The 24738-nt window shown below is 42.4% G+C and overlaps 1 protein-coding gene across 5 annotated transcripts in view; it reads left to right on the top strand.

The window, feature by feature from the left end:
• Window positions 1-24738, top strand: part of RNF8 (ring finger protein 8) — a 45578-nt gene that overhangs the window by 4196 nt on the left and 16644 nt on the right. For all 5 annotated transcript variants that reach the window (XR_003796576.1, XR_003796575.1, XR_003796574.1 and 2 more), the window contains exons 2-6: window positions 1586-1714; window positions 14296-15036; window positions 18168-18230; window positions 22230-22319; window positions 24369-24476. Coding sequence is in view for 2 of the 5 variants with exons in the window: in XM_029241952.1 (XP_029097785.1) it covers window positions 1586-1714; window positions 14296-15036; window positions 18168-18230; window positions 22230-22319; window positions 24369-24476 (1131 nt within the window). In the remaining 3 variants the exon portion in view is untranslated. The remainder of the gene's footprint in view (window positions 1-1585; window positions 1715-14295; window positions 15037-18167; window positions 18231-22229; window positions 22320-24368; window positions 24477-24738) is intronic.

Raw genomic sequence — 24738 nt, 5'->3', positions numbered from 1 at the left:
GAGAGAGAGAGAGAGAGAGAGAGAGAGAGAGAGAGAGAGATGCTGAGATGAGAGTTTGTGGGGAGGAATAGATTGGGACAAAGCATCGTGGTGGTCTTTGAGGGACTCAGGAGGACAGGCATGATTTTGAAAGAATTCAACAGGAACAAAAACTGCAGCTTTTAGAAAACCACAGACTATTTGGCTTAATGTTCCCAGGTTAGGTTGGGGTATGGGTCATTAAAGAGGTGGCCTGTGCACCAAGAAGAGTAAGCAGGGAATTCTACGACCTGGATCCCAGAAGAATTTTATTTCCTTCCTTGACAGGGTTATTATGAACTTGACTGGTCTTTCAGGAAAATATGATAGATGTGAACTGGGACTTCTTTGCAACCTTTGCTAGAGGCTCTCATGCTGTACTTGTGGATAAGATGGAAAACAAGGACTTTTCCATCTTTTGGTTGAATTATAACTGGTTCAAGGTGTGTTCCTAGATTGTGTGGTGGAATGTTTACTAGGCTTTCCTGAGAGCTTTGCCTTTGGTTACAACCTGTTTTAATCTTTTTATCTGTCTTGAATGAAGGTACAGAGGGCATCATATCAATTTGGTGGGTGACTCCAAGCGGAAGGGATATTGAGTATGTCTGATGGCAGATGAAAAATCCAGAAAGGTCTTGACAAGCTCATGATAGGCTGAACTAACAAGATGAAATTTAATAGGAATCAATGTAAGGTCCTGCCCTTGAATTCAAATTTACCAACTAGTCAAGTATAGGACAGAAGAGACATAACTTAGCATAAAAATTCTTAGGGGAGGGTTAGACCAAGAAATTTAATCATTCCTAAGCCTAAGGATACGTTGGCAGTATGATAGATCTGCTGTGAAAGCTAATGCAATTTATATGCTCCAGTGATAAAATCTAGAACTAGGAAAGTGATACTTGCATTGACTATGTAATAAAAATTAGGTTTATTTTTCTTAATGTGGCATCCAGGAATAAAAATAAACCAGGAGTCTCTTCACAGACCTATTAGGATGGCAAAAAGACTCAAACCTATGCCGTGGAGTTACGTTGAAGTAACTGGGAACGTAGGGCCAAGAAAAGGGAAGATTCAGTAGACACTTTACAGTTGTCATGTGAAGGGGGATTGGAGATTTTCTGGTGGTGCCCAGGGCAGAGCCTGGGCTGATGGATGGAATTTATAGGAAGAAAGATGCCAAGTCAGAGCCATTAAAAAATTGGAAGGACTGTCTTATGTAGAAGCTATAGTTCTTGGCAGTGTCTAAGACTAGTTGATGGGGTTGTGTAGAAGGAATTCCTCCATCCCATGAGTGGCTGAACCAGGTGACCTTTCAGAGTCCTACCAACCCTGACATTCCATGATTAATGTTCAGCTGTCTCTTGTCACAACTTTTTACCTTTCTCTAGCCAGTGGCTCCCATGGCAGCTGAAGGAGGAGATGGCCAGTGAGCTGTCTGGGTTTCATGGGAGTCTGGTTTCATAAGTCAGGACTTGTGGATACTGCTGGTTGACAAGATTGTAAAGGACCTCTCTTTTCAGTACGGTGGCTGATTGTGTCTCTTACATTGTCGTTGTCTTCCTAGGTGACTGTAGGGCGAGGATTTGGTGTCACATACCAGTTGGTATCAAAAATCTGCCCTCTGATGATTTCCCGAAACCACTGTATTTTGAAGCAGAATGCTGAGGGCCAATGGACAATTATGGACAACAAGGTACAGTAATCCATGGAAGCCTAGTTACTTTTATTGAATTTTTGTTTATTTTTAAGTTAGGGTTCCCCCCCACCCCGCTGAGGTAATACATGGTACAAAATTAAAAGGTTCAAAATTAAAAGAAGATATCTTCTCCCCTAGCTACCCACTTGTCTTTCCCAGAAACAACTACTTCTCTATGTTGCCAGAGATTAGATTATGCCACAATAAAGTCTAATGACTTGAAGTTAGTTACTTTGTAGGGAACACCTGAATTGGGGCAATAGGTCCTATTCCAGAAAGTAGATTAAGTTACCAGGGGACTTGGTCTCTTGTGAGTTGGAGGTCCAGAGATCTCGGGAATCTGACAAAGATTCTGGAGTACAACTGTGATTCAGGACATGGTGGGTGGGGAGGAACTGAGCTGACTGCACTTAGCTCCTTTTCTTTCCCACTTCTTTCCATCAGAGCAAACCCCTCCTCTCACTTTTCACCTGTTTCATGTATTAGTGCTCTAAGGAAGATTTCCTTTGAATATAGGGGTTTTTGTTGCTTGAAACAAATTTGAAAACCACAGATCAAATGTGAATACTAAGGGAGGTGAAATAGTGTATAAAACCCAGCAATTAGGAAATACCTAAAGTGCAGATATACAAGCACCTGCGAATAGTGAAAATATAGAGTGTGAAGTGAGAGAAATTCTGATGTCAACAGTTAAGGATTAGGAAGTGTGAAAAGTCTTTGGATACCATTTTGCACTGCTCTGGTTGAAAGGATTTTAAAGATACCTGTTAGAAGGAAGGGTATTGAAATGATTCTGAGACCAATTCCAACGGGTGTGGGGACGTCCCCCCACCCATCTGTCAACCCGAGATAGCATCAGATTCCACCGGTAAAGGGCTCAGTCCCACAAGACCACCCTCCACTTCAGATGCCAGCCACAACCCAGGTTAAAATGCCACGTTAACATCTGTGCTTCTGACCAACTGGCTATAGGTTGGAAGTTCCAAGGACCCTATCCTTGAACTTCAGGTGCCAGTTGCCAAGTCCAGGTTTTCACCTGTACTTCTGGCTGACTGGCTATAAATCAGAGGTCCCCATTGCCGCCTCCCACTTTGGATTTAATTAATTAGCTTCAGAGTGATTCACAATTCAGGAATACATTTACTTAGATTTACCAGTTTATTATAAAAGGATATGGTCTGGGTTACAGGTGAACATCCAAATGAAAGAGACTCATAGGGCAAGGTATGTGGGAAGGGGCATGGAGCGTCCATGCCCTGCCCCTCTCCTAGCACGTCCAGGTGTTCACCAAACAGGAAGCTCTCCAAACCCCATCCTTTTGGGTGTCTATGGAGGCTTCATTACATTTGTGTACTTGATTGAATCATTAGCCAGTGGTGATCAACCACTAGCCCCTCTCCCTTCCCAGGGGGTTGAGGGGTGAGACTGAAAGTTCCAACTGTCCAATCACAGGATTGGTTCCCCTGGCACCCAGCCCTCATAGGTGACCCTCCAAAAGTCACCTCATTAACATAGCAAAAGTTACCTTGATCTCTTACCACTTAGGAAATTTCAAGGGTTTTAGAAGCTCTGTGCTAGAAATGGGGATGAATACCAAATATATATTTCTTATTATAATTCATAGTATCGCAGGTATTCTGTAGGCCTGCCCAGCGGCCTCATTTTGCATGCATAAACCTGCTAGATTTAAGCTGTTGGAGAAAGTACCTTCCTGCACTGGGATTAAATTGAGTTGGCATGGTGTTGAAAGAGAGCATAAATGCTAAGTAAATTGGTTCAGCACTCTTGGCAAGGCACTGTGAGCAAAATATAAATTGGCACCGAAAAGGGGACCTTAGAGATGATCTATTTTAACCCCTTCTGTGCACAGTTGAGTCTGAACAAACCTTGCTGCTTGGGACAATTCAACTTCTGGTCTCCCAGCAGCTAGAGCAGTGGTCCTCAGCCCTATTTCCAATTTTGCCCATACATGGGAGACTTTTTAAAAATACTGGAGATAGCACATTAAAATTAAGAATTTCCATTCATCAAAAGATATCATTAAGAGAGTGAAAGTAAGGTCAGAGTGGAAGATACTTGCTACACATATAATCAGTGAAGGGCTTATACTCGGATGTATATAGAACTCCAACTCAATGAGAAAAAGAAAGATAACCCAGTATTAAAAATGGGCAGGGGCTTCCCTGGTGGCGCAGTGGTTAAGAATCCGCCTGCCAGTGCAGGGGATGTGGGTTTGACCTCTGGTCCGGGAAGATCCCACATGCCACGGAGCAACTAATCCCGTGCGCCACAACTGCTGAGCCAGCTCTCTAGGGCCCGCGAGCCACAACTACTGAGCCTGCGCACCACAACTGCTGAAGCCCATGTGCCTAGAGCTTGTACTCCACAGCAAGAGAAGTCACCGCAATGAGAAGCCTGTGCACCGCAATGAAGAGTAGCCCCCACTCTCCGCAACTAGAGAAAGCCCATGCACAGCAATGAAGACCCAACGCAGCCAAAAATAAATAAACTAAAATAAATAAATTAAAAAAAAAAAATGGGCAAGAGGCAAGCACTTCACAAAAGATTCTTTCCAAATGTTCAGTAGCCATGAAACATTGTTCAACTTCATTAAAGATCAGATTATTTATTTGATCAATAAATAATACAAATACAAATTATTTATTTATTTTTGGCTGCGTTGGGTCTTCGTTGCTGTGCGCGGGCTTTCTCTAGTTGTGGTGAGCGGGGACTACTTTTCGTTGCAGTGCGTGGGCTTCTCATTGTGGTGGCTTCTCTTGTTGCAGAGCACGGGCTCTAGGCGCACCGTCTTCAGTAGTTGTGGCACGTGGGCTCAGTGGTTGTGGCTCGCGGGCTCTAGAGCACAGGCTCAGTAGTTGTGGCGCACGGGCTTAGTTGCTCTGTGGCATGTGGGATCTTCCCGGACCAGGGCTCAAACCCGTGTCCACTGAATTGGCAGGCGAATTCTCAACCACTGTGCCACCGGGGAAGTCCCTGGGAAATACAAATTAAAAGCATGATGGAATACCACAACACACCTTGTAGTCAGAGAGTAACTATAATTAAATTTTGATGATGCCAGACATTCGTACGGGTATGGAGCAAGTAGTCTTTTGGTAGAAGTGTAAATTGGTACAACTATTTTGGAAAATTATTTGGCATTATTTATTAAAGTTGTGTATGTATGTATGTGTATATACATACGTACATACATACACACATACAGTATTTTCACTCCTAGGGAAGCAACCCAAATGTCTTTCAACAGTAGAATGGATAAATAAACTGTGGGATATTCTTACAATGAAACACTATACTGTAATGAATTTGAATGAATTACTGCTATATCCAACAACATGGATAAATCTCGCAAATGTAATGTTGAGTGAAAGAAAACAGACACAAAAAAATACTTTTTTTTTTTGGCTGTGCCACCTGGCATGCGGGATCTTAGTTCCCCAGCTGGGGATCAAACCCACGCCCCTTGCAGTGGAAGTGTGGATTCTTAACCACTGGACCGGCAGGGAAGTCCCAAGAATACATATTATTTCATGCCATTTGTATAATGTTCAAAACCAGGCAAAACTAACGTGTGATGTTAAGCCAGGCTAGTAGTCACTTTATGGGGTGGTGGGGGGGACTTAGTGGCTAGAAGGAGGCATAAGGATGTTTCTGGGATGCTGATAATGTGGGGATTTTTTGTTTTTTTTTAAACCTTGTAGTTACACTGAGTGTTCATTTTGTGATATTCACCTAGTTGTGCATTTATGATTTGTATGTTTTTATGTTTGTATGTTATGTTTTAGTAAAGAATTTTTTAAAATATTGACTGATACACCTATTAGAATAGCTAAAAGAAAACACTACCAAGTGCTGGTGAGCGTGCAGAGTAACTGTAACTCTTAAACACTGCAACTGAGGAAACAAAATAGTACTGCCACTTTGAAAAACAGTTTGGCAGTTTCTTACAGTTAAACATACACTTACCCAGCGATTCCATTTTTAGGTATTTACCCCAAATTAATGGAAACTTATGTTCTCACAGAAACTTGTACCTGAATGTTTATAGTGGTTTTATTCATAATCATCCAAAACTGGAAGAAAACAACTAGGGAACAGAGAAACAAGCTGATATACCCATACTCTGGAGTACTACTCAACAATAAAAATACCAAGCTACTGTAATGCAACCAAGTGGACACATCTCAGAGCCATCATGCTAAGCGAAAGCAGCCGAACTCAAAAGGGTACATACAGTGTATGATTCCATTTATACAACATTATGGAAAAGGCAGACCTTTGTAGAGACCAGATGAGTAGCTGCCTGGATATGGGTGAAGGGTTGACTGCAAAGGGTCCCTGTGTCTTAATATGATTATACACAGTGTTTGTGTCTAAACCTGGCTTTAAAAATTCTGATGCCTAGGTCCCACCTCTGACCAATTAATTGTCTAAGGATGAGACTCAGGCACTGCTATTTGTTCTAAACGTTTCCAGGTGATTTCACTCTACAGTTAGGGCTGAGAACCACTGAGCTACATAAGTCATCTAGAGAACTGCAAGGAAACATTGGCTTTTGGCTTTGGGTTTCCACTGTTCTCAACAACCAATTAAAAATGCTGGACAGAGATTGAGCATTAAGTGAAGTAATTAGTATTTAAGGGGGTGAGGGTTATTCCACCTTTTCCTCATTGATTACTGAGACATTGGACAGGCTTTTCTTTGGTTATCACTTTGCTGCTGCTGACATTGTTCAGACTGGTGATTATGAAAACCAGCATCAAGAAAGTATTGAACAGAGTTTGATTTGTTTAAACCATTGTATTTGAAATCATATCCTGGGCAGTACTTGACTGTTCCTGTATAGCCACGGTATATTCATCTTTTCTACAGTCACTCTGTGAACAGAACCATTTTGGGCCTTTGGTCCAAATTATACTACTAGGTGTCACCGAAGAGTGATTAATGGGTAAACAGAGGCATCCAAGGATAAAATGTGATGGAAAAATTTTGAGAGCTTATTTTTCAGACCTAAAGGGCTCTGAAGGAAGGCAGGTTAATACAGAGGATCTAGTGGAGGGCTGCCATATGTCTCAAGTGTTTGCCCCAGATTTTTAGGGAATCCTTGTTCTCTCTCGTCTTGGGCTGCTTCTATAACCTTCTTTATTTGTTTAACATTATCTTTGCCTTTGAGTTTTTCTTAAACGTCTGTATCTTGGCATTAGGTGGCCTCCTGTGTCATATTACTTTCCCTGAGACTGTTTTCCTATGTATATTTTAAAATTGACTCTTCTGGTCTCCATCCGCCTCCTTTGTTAATTCCTCGTGTGTTGTTTCAGAAGTCTGCAGAACCGATCACTTCCTATAATTTCTCAGGCTGAATATGAATGGAAAGTTTAGGAGAAGGTTGACAGATAAGCCAGGTTAGGCCCAAGGCAGTGAGGTAAAAGCCAGTCTTTCTGTGTGTTTCTGTGCTCGTCTTTCTCTCCCTCTCCCTGCTTGAGCCAAATAATATAGAACCAGAAACCAGGGCCTAATACCAAACCAGAGCTGAGATCCAGTCTCTACTCCCCTGGATCCTCTGTGCCTTGTGGTCCAGCCCCCTGTCCTTCATATTTGGGTTGACCAGGTATTTTTTCTTCGTGAGTGTAGGTAGCTATTTTTACCAACGTAAGCATAGGCCTTAGTCCCTGTTCAGATGTGAGCTTCATCTCTGTCCTGTCCCCCAAAGTTAAGTCCTGGATATGGGTTAAAATGCCCACTAGTCTCTTTAAACTTTAAATGCTGCATTTGCTTCAGGTCTATTTTAGGACCTATCATCTCCATTTAGCATCTCTTAGCTAACCCAGCTCTACATGATATTCCTTTACATTTATAGGCTGTGCTATGTAATCCCACATTTGCTTAAATATGCCCTTGTGTTTTGCTTTCCATGGTCAGCTGCTAAAAGATGTTTTCATATCTTCTGCTTTTGTACTAGGTATATTTACTTTGCAAGATGCTGAGCACAGAGTTGAAGTGATTGTTGATAAATCAGTTGAGCTAGAACAAAATAATGGTAGTGAACACTTATATATACACTTATATAATGCTTACCATGTGCCAGGTACTTTCCTAAGTACAGTACATATTTTACCTCATTAAATCCACACAAACACCATGAGGGAGAGACTATTATTATCTTCCATTTTATAGATGTGGCAGTTGGGGCATAGAGAGGTTAAGAAACTTGCCTAAGTCACACAGCTGTTAAGTAATGGAGCCAAATTACAAACCCAGGCAGTCTGACTTCAGGTTCGTGCTCTTAATCCCCACACTGTGATTCAATTTAAACCACAAAAGTAAATATCGAGCATTTGTTCTATGTGGGTCACTGTGCTAAGTGTTTTGTATGTATTACCTCAGTCATTCCTCACAGGAGCAGTATGAGATAGGAACTGTACTATTTTACAGACAAAACTGAGGTACAAAGAGGTTAAGTAAATTGGTGAAGGCCATGCAACTAATAAGCTGAGTCCAGAGCTCCAGCTCTTAACCACGTGTTCTGTTGCCCATGGACCATTGGTGCTGTTATTTGGATCAGATCCCACCTGCGATTTGACCCCAGTACAAGGTATTGGTACTTTCTTTTTTGGTTTATGTGTACTGGGAAGTGTTTTTTCATTCACCAATGTGTTCAGAGGCCACACACATCCAGAGACAGTGCCTGCATGATTTTCTTGGCCAAGCATACCTTCGGAACCCCATTGTTAGATCCTACTTCCTTCACTCTTAGCAGTTTTTCCAGTCTTGGGCCATTGCCCCCAGTTTACATCAATAGGTGCTATTCGATTTCAGTTTCTTTTAATGCTAATGCATTTATTTGAGTAATTCATCCACCAGTAACAAGGTGATTCCTGCCTGTTACACAGGCACTTCTCTGGAGAAATGAACATCGTATAGGTAAAAAGCCAAAGTGCTGTTTGAAGAATGCTGTTTCTAAGGATGGCAGTTTATGAACCTTTCTTTTCTATTTGTTCTCAAGGGTTTTCTTTCTTTCTTTCTTTCTTTTTTTTTTTTTTTTTCGGTACGCGGGCCTCTCACTGATGTGACCTCTCCCGTTGCAGAGCACAGGCTCTGGACGTGCAGGCCTAGTGGCCATGGCTCACGGGCCCAGCCGCTCCACGGCATGTGGGATCTTCCCGGACCGGGGCACAAACCCGTGTCCCCTGCATCGGCAGGCGGACTCTCAACCACTGCGCCACCAGGGAAGCCCCTTCTAAGAGTTTTATAGTGTCTGGTCTTACATTTAAGTCTTTAATCCATTTGGAGTTTATTTTTGTGTATGGTGTTAGGTAGCGTTCTTTTTTTTTGTGGTACGCAGGCCTCTCACCGTTGTGGCCTCTCCCGTTGAGGAGCACAGGCTCTGGACATGCAGGCTCAGCGGCCATGGCTCACGGTCCACAGCATGTGGGATCTTCCCGGACCGGGGCACGAACCCGTGTCCCCTGCATCGGCAGGCAGACTCTCAACCACTGCACCACCAGGGAAGCCCGGTAGTGTTCTAATTTCATTCTTTTACATGTAGCTGTCCAGTTTTCCCAGCACCACTTATTGAAGAGGCTGTCTTTTCTCCATTGTAAATCCTTGCCTCCTTTGTCGTAAATTAGGTGCCCATATGTGCGTGGGTTTATCTCTGGGCATTCTATCCTGTACCATTGATCTATATTTCTGTTTTTGTGTCAGTACCAGCCTGTCTTGATTACTGTAGCTTTGTGGTATAGTTTGAAGTCAGGGATCCTGATTCCTCCAGCTCTGTTTTTCTTTCTCAAGATTGCCTATTCGGGGTTTTTTGTGTTTACATACGAATTGTAAAATTTTTTGTTCTGATTCTGTGAAGAATGCCATTGGTAGTTTGATAGGGATTGAATCTGTAGATTGCTTTGGGTAGTATAGTCATTTTCACAATATTGATTCTTCCAATCCAAGAACATGGTATATTTCTCCATCTGTTTATGTCATCTTTGATTTCTTTCATCAGTGTTTTATAGTTTTCTGAATACAAGTCTTTCACCTCCTTAGGCAGGTTTACTCCTAAGTATTTTATTCTTTTTGTTGCAATGGTAAATGAGAGTGTTTCCTTAATTTCTGTTTCTGATTTTTTGTTGTCAGTGTATAGGATTGCCAGAGATTTCTGTGCATTAATTTTGTATCCTGCAACCTTACCAAATTCATTGATTAGTTCTAGTAGTTTTCTGGTGGCATCTTTAGGATTTTCTATGCATAGTATCATGTCATCAGCAAACAATGACAGTTTTACTTCTTCTTTTCCAATCTGTATTCCTTTTCTTTTTCTTCTCTGATTGCTGTGGCTAGGACTTCCAACACTATGTTGAAGAAGAGTGGCGAGAGTGGACATCCTTGTCTTGTTCATGATCTTAGTGGAAATGCTTTCAGTTTTTCACCTTTGAGTATGATGCTTGCTGTGAGTTTGTCATATATGGTCTCTATTATGTTGAGGTAGGTTCCCTCTGTGCCTATTTTCTGGAGAGTTTTTATCATAAATGGGTGTTGAATTTTGTCAAAAGCTTTTTCTGCATCTATTGAGATGATCATATCGTTTTTATTCCTTAATTTGTTACTGTGGTGTATCACATTGATTGATTTGCGTATATTGAAGAATCCTTGCATCCTGGGATAAATCCCACTTGATCATGGTGTATGATCCTTTTAATGTGCTGTTGGATTCTGTTTGCTAGTAGATTGTTCAGGATTTTTGCATCTATGTTCATCACTGATATTGGTCTATAATTTACTTTTTTGTGATATCTTTTTCTGGTTTTGGTATCAGGGTGATGGTGGCTTCATAGAATGAATTTGGGAGTGTTTCTCCCTCTGCAATTTTTTGGAAGAGTTTGTGAAGGATCTGTGTTAGCTCTTCTCTAAATGTTTGATAGAATTCACCTGTGAAGCCATCTGGTCCTGGACTTTTGTTTGTTGGAAGATTTTTAATTACAGCTTCAATTTTATTACTTGTGATAGGTCTGTTTATATTTTCTAATTCTTCCTGGTTCAGTCTTGGAAAATTGTACCTTTCCAAGAATTTGTCCATTTCTTTGTGGTTGTCCTTTTTTTTTTTTTTTTTGCAGTATGCAGGCCTCTCACTGTTGTGGCCTCTCCCATTGCGGAGCACAGGCTCCGGACGCGCAGGCTCAGCGGCCATGGCTCATGGGCCCAGCCGCTCCGCGGCATGTGGGATCTTCCCAGACTGGGGCACGAGCCCATGTCCCCTGCATTGGCAGGTGGACTCTCAACCACTGCGCCATCAGGGAAGCCCATGTGGTTGTCCATTTTATTGGCATATAGTTGTTTTTAGTAGTCTCTTATAATCCTTTGTATTTCTGCAATGTCAGTTGTGATTTCTCCTTTTTCATTTCTAATTTTGTTGATTTGCGTCCTCTCCCTTTTTTTCTTGATGAGTCTGGCTAAGGGTTTATCAATTTTGTTTATCTTCTCAAAGAACCAGCTTTTAGTTTTATTGATCTTTGCTATTGTTTTCTTCGTTTCTATTTCATTTATTTCTGCTCTGATCTTTATGATTTCTTTCCTTCTACTGACTTTGGGTTTTCTTTGTTCTTCTTTCTCTAGTTGTTTTAAGTGTAGGGTTAGATTGTTTATTTGAGATTTTTCTTGTTTCTTGAGGTGAGCTTGAATTGCTATAAGCTTCCCTCTTAGAACTGCTTTTGCTGCATCCCATAGGTTTTGGGTCATCATGTTTTCATTGTCATTTGTTTCTATGTATTTTTAAATTTCTTCTTTGATTTCTTCAGTGATCTCTTAGTTATTTAGTAGCACACTGTTTAGACTCCAGGTATTTGTGTTTTTTACAGTTTTTTTCCTGTAATTGGTTTCCAGTCTCCATAGTGTTGTGGTCAGAAAAGGTGCTTGATACGATTTCAATTTTCTTAAATTTTCTGAGGCTTGATTTGTGACCCAAGATGTGATCTATCCTGGATAATGTTCTGTATGCACTTGAGAAGAAAGTGTATTCTGCCACTTTTGGGTGGAATGTTCTATAAATATCAATTAAATCTATCTGGTCTCTTGTGTCATTTAAAGCTTGTGTTTCCTTATTTATTTTCCGTTTGGATGATCTGTCCATTGGTGTAAGTGGGGTGTTAAAGTCCCCTACTATTATTGTGTTACTGTCGATTTCTTCTTTCCTGGTTGTTAGCATTTGCCTTATGTATCGAGGTGCTCCTATGTTGGGCGCATAAACATTTATAATTGTTACATCTTCTTCTTGGATTGATCCTTTGATCATTATGTAGTGTCCCTTCTTATCTTTGTAACAGTCTTTATTTTAAAGTCTATTTTATCTGATACAAGTATTGCTACTCCAGCTTTCTTTTGATTTCCATTTGCATGGAATATCTTTTTCCATCCCTTCACTTTCAGTCTGTATGTATCCCTAGGTCTGAAGTGGGTCTCTTGTAGACAGCATATATATGGGTCTTGTTTTTGTATCCATTCAGCCAGTCTGTGTCTTTTAGTTGGGGTATTTAATCCATTTACATTCAAGGTTATTATCGATATATATGTTCCTATTACCATTTTCTTAACTGTTTTGGGTTTGTTTTTGTGGTTCTTTTTCTTCTCTTGTTTCCCCGCTTAGAGAGGTTTCTTTAGCATTTGTTGTAAAGCTGGTTTGGTGGTGCTGAATTCTCTTAGCTTTTACTTGTCTGAAAAGCTTTTGACTTCTCCATTGAATCTGAATGAGATCCTTGCTGGGTAGAATAATCTTGGTTGTAGGTTTTTCTTTTTCATCACTTTAAGTATATCCTGCCACTCCCTTCTGTCCTGCAGAGTTTCCACTGAAAAATCACTGATAACCTTATGGGGATTCCTTTTTTGTATGTTATTTTTTGTTTTTCCCTTGCTGCTTTTAATATTTTTTCTTTGAATTTATTTTTGTTAGTTTGGTTAATATGTGTCTTGGTGTGTTTTTCCTAGGGTTTATCCTGTATGGGACTCTCTGTGCTTCCTGGACTTGGGTGACTATTTCCTTTCCCATGTTAGGGCAGTTTTAAACTATAATCTCTTCAAATATTTTCTCAGACTCTTTTCTCTTCTTCTTCTGGGACCCCTATAATTCGAATGTTGGTGCATTCAGTGTTGTCCCAGAAGTCTCTGAGATTGTCTTCAATTTTTTTCATTCGTTTTTCTTTATTCTGCTCCTAAGCAGTTATTTCCACTATTTTGTCTTCCACCTCACTTATTCGTTCTTCTGCCTCAGTTATTCTGTTATTGATTCCTTCTAGTTTATTTTTCATTTCAGTTATTGTGTTGTTCATCTCTGTTTGTTTGTTCTTTAGTTCTTCTAGATCTTTGTTAAACATTTCTTATATTTTCTCAATCTGTGCCTCCATTCTGTTTCCAAGATTCTGGATCATCTTTACTGTCGTTACTTTGAATTCTTTTTCAGGTAGATTGCCTATTTCCTCTTCATTTACTTGTAGGTTTTTACCTTGCTCCTTCACCTGTGACATATTTTTTTGCCATCTCTCTTTTTTCTTTTTTATGATTGGGATTGTGTTCCTGTCTTACTGGTTGTTTGGCCTGAGGTTTCCAACACTGGAGTTTGTAGGCTATTGGGCAGAGCTGGGTCTTGGTGCTAAGATGATGAACTCCATGAGACCTCACTCTGATGAATATTCCCTGGGGTCTGAGGTTCTCTGTTAGTCCAGTAGTTTGGACTCGGAGCTCCCACCGCAGGAGCTTCAGCCCAACCCTGAGCTCGTGAACCAAGATCCCGCAAGCCATGTGGGGTAAAAAAAAAAAAAAACAGAGAGTAAAAAATAAAATTAGACTAGGAAACGAACAGATATGTTAGAAAGAATATAAAAATAAAAATATAGATGAATCAACAACTGGAAGGTACATCACAATAGGAAAAAAGAGGAAGAGGGAAAAGGAAAGAAAAAAAGGGCGGGGTGGGGGGAAGGCCTTGGCTGTGGAAGGTGGGGCCTAATCAAGGGTGAGGTTTGGGTGGTGGGTGGAGCCAATGCGCAGGACCCACAGGGCTGGAAAAGGCCCTGGGGGCTGTGGGGGGTAGGGCTTAGGCTCAAGGAACAGAAGGGGCCCAGGCGTGCCCCCCACCCCTGGTCTCAGAGGGCAGGGGACCTCACCTGGGAGCCCAGCAGGCTTCCTGGGTTCGAGTGGGTGGGGCAGTCACTCTCCCCATCTCTCTTGCTCCTTCTGGAGGGCCCCTCCTGCCTGCCTCTCCTGATCTCCCTGGCCTCAGGGGTGCCAATCCTACCTGGCCTCCACTTCTCCTCCCCCCTCAGTCCCCCTATGTCCTACCGGTTCACTTTGGGGTTCCTCCCATCTCCTTGGGCATCAGAGTCCCCCACCAGTGGTGGCAGGCACCCTAGTTGTGGGGAGACACTAATTCCGTGTCTTCCCACACCGCCATCTTGACTCTGCCTCCAAGGATTTTCTTTCTGAAAAGACGGAAGATTTTTCAGCAGCAGGAGGGAAATTCCATTAAGAGGAGAGAAATCATGAAACTTATTTTGTCTTTCTTTCCCTTTCCCCAGAGTCTGAATGGTGTTTGGCTGAACAGAGAACGTCTAGAACCTTTAAAGGTCTATTCTATCCATAATGGAGATCACATCCAGCTTGGGGTGCCTCTGGAAAATAAGGAGAATGCAGAGTATGAATATGAAGTTACTGAAGAAGACTGGGAGAGGATTTATCCTTGTCTTTCCCCAAAAAGTGACCAGATGATGGAAAAAAATAAGGGCTTGAGAGCTAAAAGGAAATTTAGTTTAAATGAATTAGAGGGTTCTGGAGCTGAAGGCCCCTCAAATTTGAAATCCAAAATAAGTAAAGTGTCTTGTGAACCTGGTCAGCCAGTGAAGTCACATGGGAAAGGTGAAGTGGCTAGTCAACCCTCTGAATATTTGGATCCTAAGTTGACTTCTCTTCAGCTAAGTGGGAAGACCACAGGGGCTCATGTTGACCCAGGCCCTGCAAAAGTTGTAGAGCTTCATTATAAGAAGCAGAAAGCCTCAAATCCTTCAGCATCTCAGAGCCGCTTAGAGCTGTTTAAGGTAACGATGTCCAGGATTCTAAAGCTGAAAACACAGATGCAGGAAAAGCAGGTAGCTGTTCTGAATGTGAAAAAGCAGACCCAAAAAGGGAACTCAAAGAAAATTGTGAAAATGGAGCAGGAACTGCAGGATTTACAGTCCCAGCTGTGTGCAGAGCAGGCCCAACAGCAGGCCAGAGTGGAGCAGCTGGAGAAGACTTTCCAGGAAGAGCAGCAGCATCTCCAGGTACCACACAGGAGGGAAGGACAAGAGTGCCCCTTGGGATGGGCAGGCCCTTCGTGAGCCTCTGGCCAGAACTCTCTGTTTCTGGATCAGGGACCAAGTGCTGAGTGCCAGGGACAGGAGATGTAATGGGAACAGAAAACTTTGAGGTTCAGCATGATGATCAGATCAAGAGCCAGAGTTGGGATGTCAAGATGGGGAAAGGTGACTGGCAGAACCAGCCAAGATATAACAGGATGCAAAGGTGAGGCATCTCAGAACTGAGGTAAATTCAGAGAGAGGTTGGATGAAGGTGAAGATACCCCAAAATTACAGCACACCCCAATTAACGCAATAGTTGTCTTCATGAGTAATCTTTCTCTGTTCTGAGGTCAAAGCCAAATTTCTGTACCCAAGGCAGGTGTAGGTCACCTGATTACTCTGCCCTTGATTTACCTGGCAACTTGTTAGCTCTGTAGCTAACCTAGGAAGTGGGAGGCTAGAAAGGCAGAAAATGTTTGTGTCTGACCTGAGTAGCCAGCATGGGAGGGGACAGGTACACCATGACTCAGTTGTTGGGTTGAGTGATAAGCCACCTTCCACAGGGCCTTTAGTAGATAAAATAATGACTGTCTTAGCTGTGTCAAGGTGAGGGCAAATGTGTCTGCATCCCCAAGTCATTTGGGGTTAGATGACAAGCACTTGCACAAAGCTTCTAGGCTATGGCTGATCCTGGTTCTGCTCAAAATGTCAGTTCCCATCTGGCAAGAGCCACATGTTTTACTCTCACCTACTTGCTCAGGTAATACTGAATGTCAAGAATTGCCCATTGTTGACTTAGAACTAAGAGGGGCCAATCAGGATTGAAGTGAATAAGCTTTTCTCTTTCATGTACTTTACTTAGGGTAAGAAACAACCAGTTGTGTTGGCTTATTTCTGAACAATTTGTAGATTTCATTCTAATCTCAGCTATCCCCATAAACTGCTGGTCTTAGCCAAGGCCATGGATTAAATAGGTCTTTCTAAGGGTATACACTGCTTGCTTATGTGTACCTTTTTGCTGCCCTTTTCCAGCCTGGACTAGTTCTTGAAATTAATAGACGGAGGTTTATCTTCACATATTTAGTGTATGACACCTTCACCAGAGTAGAGCTCTCTTTAAAGGCTTATGTGCTCAGGAACAAGAGTTACTGTTAATATTTGTGGCTCCTTTCAGCATGCTTCAAGATATAGTTGTGAAATCTTTTTCCTTATCAAAATGGTAAAGAAAGGCAAAAAGGACTGGTTTAGAGAATTTCTCCAGGAATGAGAGGGCCATATATAAGTCGCCCCTAGTGACGTATATCTAATAAACGTATGTTTATTGGTTACATTCCCCTCTCCCACCAAGCCCTAAGAATTTATCCTACCCCTACCGCTTGATCAGAAACTCATTTAACCCTTGCTACTTCACACAGAATTTTGGTTTTTTTGGCTGCGCTGTGTGGCTTGTGGGATTTTAGTTCGCCAACCAGGGATTAAACCCGGGCCCTCAACATTGAGCGTACGGAGTCCTAACAACTGGACTGCCAGGGAATTCCCACAGACTTTTTTTTTTTTTTTTTTTGCAATATAAGGAATTTATTTAAACAACATTAGTTGCTGGGGGACTGGGAAAACAAGACTGGAAACTACACAGTCAGGAATGAGACAGACCTAGTCCAAGGAAGATGCTATGCTGTTGTCACTGGGCACAAACATCTCACCTGCAGGGCCAGCAGTGCTAATGCTGGGGGTCTCAACACAAGCCTGGAATCACTTCTGCTGCTCCTCTGGAAATTAAATGTTATTGTATGATACTTCCACCACCACCCCATGGGGTGGAATCTTGCACTCCCTGTAACCTCAAGTAACCAGTTTCTGAGGGTGTCTGGTTGTTCCAGGATAGCACTTTGGGTTCAGAGGACATCATGAAAGCAAGGATGTAGCATTTTCAACTACTATAATGGAAGGAGGACCCTGTATGTTATGGAATTCTCCACGTCATTCTTTTTTTTTTTTTTTTAGTTATCTATTTTATACGTATTAGCCACACAGATTTTTTTTTGAGCACCCACATTACCTGGCACTATACTTGAGTTTGGGTGGTTATAAAGATGCTTAATAAATGTTTTTTGCCATTAAGGAATATATCTGGTTGAGGAGACAAAGATGTATTATACACACAAAATAATCAGAACAGTTTCAAGTCAATATATTTAAATTAGAGAACCATTTCCAGCTGGCATATTAAATGGGTAGGTAATTCTTTCTTTTTAAATATTTTATTTATTTATTTATTTTGGCTGTGCCAGGTCTTTGTTGCGGCACATGGGATCTTTTAGTTGCAGCGTGTGGGCTTCTTAGTTGTGGCATACGGACTACTTAGTTGCAGCAGGCAGACTCCTTAGTTGCAGCATGCAGACTCCTTAGTTGCAGCATGTGGACTTCTTAGTTGTGGCATGCATGTGGGATCTAGTTCCCCAACCAGGGATCGAGCCTGGACCCCCTGCCGTGGGAGTGCAGAGTCTTATGCGGGAAGTCCCAGGTAGGTAATTCTTAAGGAGGGAAGGGCCCAGAGGTTCTTCTGGAAGGTGCTGGATGTAGGGGAGTGATGATGTAGAAGGCATCTACATTCAAGGGGGCGGATGGAAGAGATATAGCATAAGCTCAGGCAAGGCAGGAGGAGGACCAGTTTATGGGCTAGAAGTGGTAAAGACTCAGAGTGGCCAGAATTGAGGAAAGAAACATGGTGGAGCTTGTGAGTGCCAGCTCAGGGGATTGTGTTTCAGTTTAGATACTTGGTGACTCAGAAGCTCTCAGTTTACATCCTTTTGGGAGTCACAGCATTAGTCAGTGAAGGAGACTTGGAGTATTAATCCAGAGTTTCTCCAGAACACCCTGAGTGGTGGCTTGAAGGTGACAGCCCTGAGGTGTGCAGTATTTGAGCAGTTTAATTCTGCTTAAGTCCCTTACTGCCAACAGCTTGAAGTAAAATGGGAGATTTTCCACCCACTCCCTGCCCCCTGTCGTTTCCAGATGCTCACGCTAGCAGGTCTGCTCTGCTTGTTACTGGATTTTGTCCCTTTTTCCCCCTTCCTGCAGGGTAACCTTACATTTTGTTTTTGGCTTTGCAGCGTTTGGAGAAAGAGCAAGGAGAAGAGGACCTGAAGCAACAGCTGGCCCAGACTCTGCAGGAGGTAAATCTCTTGCCATTGTCCTGAGCTTATAGTGGGCGGTGGAGTGGGGGGCAGCCAGGCTTCTTGTGGCCACCGGCTGCCTCTGCTGCTTAGCGCACACCTCTGTGGCATCTCCAGTCTGTAGACAGAGCAGGTGGCAGCTGCTCATGCCATAAGGTCGGAGACTTGGAGCCTCACAGACATGCCAGACCTCAGCATGAAAGCTTACATCTTCATTTGAGCACGAGTTGCTTTGGTGAAGATGAAATGAGCCTGTAGCAATTAGGAGGCTCTCTAGGAGAGTGGCTGCGCTTCCAGAAAGGTGAGAGCAGCAGAGGGAAATTGAGAGCTGTGACTTGGCCACCAGGGCCTGCAAGGGCCTCCATTACCTCACCATTCCTGAGCTGAAGCCATCCTGAAACCATCTGAGAATGTTCCAATTAAGCATTTTAGGTTAGGTTGAGAATGTGCAGTTTAACCGTCAACAAAACGTATCAATTTACTGAAGGGGGGGCAAGGCTCACAGGAATAAAATTATCCTAAAAGATTGCCTGTAATTTATTTAGTTTAACTTGACTACCTCTTTCCTCTGTTTATTTTTTTTATGAGTTCTTTTGCATCTTTAAAACCTGCTTTGTCTTCTTTATGTGTAATGATTAGTAGTTTGTTATAAGTCAGGAGGTGAGTGTTTGCATCTCCTTGAGAAAAATGAGTAATCGCATTAGAATTTGTTCAGCAGAATTTATCATTCGGTTCTTTTATTGCTTACCTACCTCCCAACCTTTTTACAGTGCTAACAATCACATATTACTTCATGCTTGGGAGGGTGCCTACCTTGGGTGCACAAACAGCCTTGGAAAGCATTAGGTGAAAAATTCAGTCTTTTTAGAATTTTATTTTCTAAGCTTGTGTATTTTCTAGGGTGGGGGGGTAGGCATGTTTCCCATTTAGAGGATTATTAAATTAATATTCAGATAATGTTTTGAAATTGACTGGAAAAGAGGAAGGTTCTGCTCTTGGAAATCCCTGAGGAATCATTCAGCACCCTGCACCCACAACACCTCACCCTCTACTGAGACAGACTGGAAAACACACTATCATTTAGCATAATGCATTTGGCCAGTCTCCATACATTAACCTAAAATAGGATACTTTTAGGTCATGGTTCTATAACAGCATGCCTGGGGGACCTACCACTCTCAAATGAAACATGGTTATTGTTCGGTCCACCTGGTGGTCCTTCTGAAGCTGTTCTTTTTCATTTTCCAGGCCTATAATTATAATAACTTACATTTACATAGAGCTTTAAAAACTTTTCTGAGTGCTCTCATATATGTTATTTTTTTTTCTTATTAACCCCAATGTAGGGGGGCACCTATTTTCCCATTTTATAAATGAGAAAATTAAGGCACATGCATCTAATTAGTGGCCAGGATGAATACTCAGGACTTCTGACATAACTGCTTTTTTTCTGCAGACCACACATTTTATTGTTTTTTTATTTTTTAAAATTAGTTTATTTTTGGCTGCATTGGGTCTTTGTTGCTGTGCGCGGGCTTTCTCTAGTTTCGGTAAGCAGGGGTTACTCTTAATGCGGTGCGCGGGCTTCTCATTGCGTTGGCTTCTCTTGTGGAGCACGGGCTCTAGGCGCGCAGGCTTCAGTAGTTGTGGCACGCAGGCTCAGTAGTTGTGGCAGGCAGGCTCAGTAGTTGTGGCGCACAGGCTTAGTTGCTTCGCAGCATGTGCGATCTTCCCGGACCAGGGCTCAAACCTGTGTTCCCTGCATTGGCAGGCGGATTCTTAACCACTGCGCTACCAGGGAAGCCCCCAGACCACACATTTTAAAATGTGTGTCTTGAATAATATCTTTTCAGAAATACCACCTTCGGCGCCTGCCAAGAGGAAGGCGGGGGGGGGGGGGGGGAGCTGGGCTCCAAAAATGTCGCCATGGCAGTGGTGGAGATGTATAGGAGTTAATCACAGGCGAATATATGTTGGGACCCTTCAAGTCCTAGTGGGTCGGAGGGCAGTGGCCCTTGGTAAATTGTTTTTTGAGGAGGGGAAGACAAGTCCGTTTCCTCGGACAGGACCTGAACAGCCTCTTCAGGTCTGCAGCCAGGGATACCAGCTCAGAGACAAGGAGACTCTACCCAGCCCAGAAAGATCTAGCTCGCCCGGGTTAGAAACCTAGTCTTTCATTAGTTCAAGAACTTAGTGAGCAGCTCACTTTGCCAGGCGTTGGTAGGGGGTGAGGACAGTCAAAGACAAATTAGGTGTTTCCTGGCTTTAAGTTCAGCCACTGTCATGGGGATTTACTATTTCCCCCTACTGTACGAGGAGATAATTTTAAAAAAAGGACGAAGAAAGCAAGCGGCAGAAACTTGGGAAGTCAGACTTGAGTTGAAAATCCTGTTGCTTGCACTTGCCTTTTTCTGTGTCTGTTTATCTGTAAAATGAACGTACCTACAAATGGTAAACTGTGTGTAGCAGTTACTTTTGGCCAGGCACTGTGCTAAATGCTCTATGTATAGTCTTTTCAAATCCTTAACAACAGCCCTGTGAGGTAACTGCTGTTGTTTTCCCCATTTTACTGATGATGAAATAATAATTGCATCAAACTCAGAGTTTTTGTGAGAATTACACAATGTATGTAAGCCACTTTGCACAATGCCTGGCACATTAAATATTTTTGTTATGACTGTGTCTCCTAAAAGAAGCCAGAAATAGGTATTAGCCTAGAAAGGCTGCTGAGTTTCTGGTATTGGTTCAGCTACCAAGAGTTGCTTTACCATTTTCTCTCTTTCTCCATGTGTATATTTCTTTATGAATTATTTAAAAGTAATTGCATGTATTATGTCCCTTTACCCCAAAGTACTTAAGTATTTAAAAGTAATTGCATGTTTTACGTCCCTTTACCCTAAAGTACTTCAGTATTTGTTTCCTCAAAACAAGGGCGTTCTCTTACATCATCCTAGCACTGTTATTAAATTCAGCAGATTTAACATAGATACAATATTATTATTTATTCTTTTTGGCCATGCCACATGGCTTGTGGGATCTGGGATCTTAGTTCCCCCACCAGGGATCGAACCAGTGCCCCCTGCGGTGGAAGCACAGAACCCTAAGAACTGGACCACCAGGGAATTCCCAACCCATGGACTTTTAAGTCAGCAGGTCTTCCTCAGTTTAGTTATGGGCAGAAAGAGTCCACCATTTGAAAATATAGTTCTCATTAAAACAGAAAAAAAAGAAAAACACCAAATAAAAGAATTAAAATAATAAAAAAGAAAGATCACCTTCTTTAAAAAAGGATTTGAAATGAGATTTAAAATATAAGCTATACTTAAGTATGAGGGAGCTCAGAAATTATGTTTCATAGAAATGGAACCTCTTGACATTTGATGTAGGCAGTTAGTCACAATGAATGAGCTGCTAGCTCTTGGGCATGCCAGCTTCCAGAAGACACAGCCAGGGTTCAGGCAGCATTACCTTATGAGCATGTAGTATGTGATTTATAGAATAAATAGTTAAAAGTCTTTTTCATTTCAAAGAAAATGATTATTTAGTTTTCCTGAATCCATATTTCCCTGATTATTTTTTAAAAGCTGCTCCCAGTGCTGGGTAACCTTAGAGTTACTTACTAGTTCTTGAGCATTTGTTCTCAGGATCACTTGTGTGGCTTTGTAAAAAATGTACATCCCTGGGCCCCAAGCCAAACCCACAGAATCAGACTCTCTGGAAGGCAGTGTAAATTCTTCAGTTGATTTGGATGGCCACAGAAGTTGGGTTATTTCCAGAGAGATTAATAGATTTGATGGCATTCCTCCCTATCTGCCCCTTTCCCTGAAAAAAGCAGTATGTAGGTGGGATGTCCTGACGGAACAAAAACATTATTTTGAAATTGCCAGTCCATTGATCTCTTGAACCAAAGCTGCTGACAGAGGGAGAGACAGGCATGGTGGCTGAAAGGAACAATGCAGTGTAACACATCTTGAGTATGTATCTGCTATGTTTCTGCAGCATCGGGCTCTGATGGAAGAGCTAAATCGCAGCAAGAAGGACTTTGAAGCAATCATTCAAGCCAAGAACAAAGAATTGGAGCAGACCAAGGTACTGGAAAGAAGGTGAAGGTTTAGAATTTGGTTAGCACATGCAACTCAGCATTTTCCACAGTGCAAAGGTTGGTATGGTGAATGAAGGGAGAGGTTATGGCTGTTTCCTTCCTCAACGGAAATAATCTGTAAAATTAGTTAGGGCTGTAGAAGGTTCTGCCTGTAAGACGACATCTATTTCCTTCCTTTATCCAGAAGCAAAATGCTGGGAATAAGACACATCCTGGAGTCTAGTCCATTGTCTGTGGTAAATGCTCCTTCAGAGTGTCTCACTCACATAGGCTAAGGGGTGGTGTAGTCAAAATAAAAAATAGTTCGTCTTGATGCATTTATGTAGTTATTTCCCATATCAAATCAGTGGAACTCTTAAATTAGGGGTTGTAAACTCAAGTGCCCACTGGGGTCAGACCGATAATAGGAGTAAAGTGGCCTGGGTGTAAGAACATAGTGGGGAGCTGTGAGGCAGAGGTGCACCCTCACCCCCACCCCCAGAGGCAGCTCTTCTCTGATGCAGCCAGTCATTGCCATCCAGATATGCAAGCCCAGTGTTGTCCGATCTGAGTTTTCCACTGAAGATGGAAATCCAAATGTTTATGTAAAGTATCCCAGTTTTCAAGTATTGGCAACAGTTCAGTGTTTTTTGATACCATGAATGCCAGACTAAATAAGTCTGCAGGCTGGATCCAGTCCACAGGCCACCAGTTTGCATCCTCTGACCTGAAACTTATGCCTGAGTCTGATTGCATCTCTCAGCCCACCCCTCCTCATGTACATATCTGGAGCAGAATACAGAAAAGGCGGAGACTTTCTAGTTTGTTTGATATCCTTATCCTCTGTTTAAATCACATAGTTCCTTCTTCCCCAGCCTTCAAGAAACCACCACATCTTTTTAAATCCAGTAATTCAAAAGTTTTCAGGGAACTTGACTCTACTTATAACTGGGTCCAGTCCCTCTTCACTGCCCTAAGCAGTCTGACAGTCTTTGCTTTGATTAGAAGAGAAAGTAAAACATGAGAAATAAATGAACCCTAATATTTAGGGTATATCAAATATACCCTAAATGGCTTTTCCTCTCCCCCTCAGGGGCTCCTGATCCTTTCTGTTTTGGAGATGAGGTGCTAACTTAATAAATGTTGGCTTCAAGAGAGCACACCTGGGCTTCCCTGGTGGCGCAGTGGTTGAGAGTCCGCCTGCCGATGCAGGGGACGCAGGTTCGTGCCCCGGTCCGGGAAGATCCCACATGCCGCGGAGTGGCTGGGCCCATGAGCCATGGCCGCTGAGCCTGCGCGTCCGGAGCCTATGCTCTGCAATGGGAGAGGCCACAACAGTAAGAGGCCCGTGTACCGCCAAAAAAAAAAAAGAGCACACCTAGATCCTCCTTAAAAAGTGTGTCTACAAGCAGTCTGACCTGTTGGGGAAAGCACAGGGAAATTGCACTGCAGGAGTGGGAAGTGACAAGCATCACAGAGTGTGGGGCCTGAAGGTACTTCAAGAGACCATCTCTCCAGCCTCCTGCCTCTAGGGAACATAGGTATTATCCTTATTTTATAGGAGAGGCAGCTGCAAAGAACGGAATGGACCTTACACACTAATTCAAGCTTCCTACCTTTATGGGCTGTTCCTCATTTCTTTCTTATCCAGTGAGTTCTTGGTTGCTTGGGATGATTTTGTTTCACCTCTGAACTGCAGTTTGCTATAGGATACTAATGCCTCATTCTGGTCTTGGGTGGTTGGTGGAGTGGGTATGCTACCTTCAGTTTTTATCATTTGGTTAATTTTTGGGAAGGAGACAGAACCTGCAATGCGAATACATACTAAAAAATTCGAGAGAGGGAAAAAAAGGAAGATAGTGTCCTATATTAGAAAGCAGTTCTGAGAAACATTAACCCTTGCGGAAAGAGTTTTATTCTCGTGTTGCTGTGCCAGGGTGAATTTTTAATTTAGATTCCTTCTGAATCCTATTGCAGACTATTAACCCTGCTTCCTGTCCTGTTTTGCATTCTCGTTGGTTCTCCCGAATGACAGGTGGGGTTGTGTGTTTTTGCAGGAAGAGAAGGCGAAGGTGCAAGCACAGAAGGAGGAAGTTCTTAGCCATGTGAATGACGTGCTAGAGAATGAGCTCCAGTGTATTATTTGTTCAGAATACTTCATTGAGGTAATTATGAATGGTGGCTCATGCCTTCTCACTCTCCCAGCCCTGAATGGAGCCTCGGCTACACAGACTGCTTCTGCTGTAGGGAAACATTCTGAAGAATGTTTTTCCTCCAGGAACTTACTGTAGCTATTTGACTTCAAAGTGACTGCTAGAGATGGTCACTTCTCATTTGTTTTTGTAGTCTTCTTTACCTCCACTGTCTTTTTTCTTATTTCATTTGTTCTTGAGTATCTGTTTGGCAGAATCAGTGTTTTGGGCTGTA

The sequence above is a fragment of the Monodon monoceros genome, unplaced genomic scaffold, assembly GCF_005190385.1.
Source record: "Monodon monoceros isolate NGI ecotype Baffin Bay Population unplaced genomic scaffold, NGI_Narwhal_1 Super_Scaffold_3, whole genome shotgun sequence".
NCBI lineage: Eukaryota > Metazoa > Chordata > Mammalia > Artiodactyla > Monodontidae > Monodon > Monodon monoceros.
Note: the sequence above shows the minus strand (reverse complement) of the source record. Positions and strands in the feature narration are given on the sequence as shown.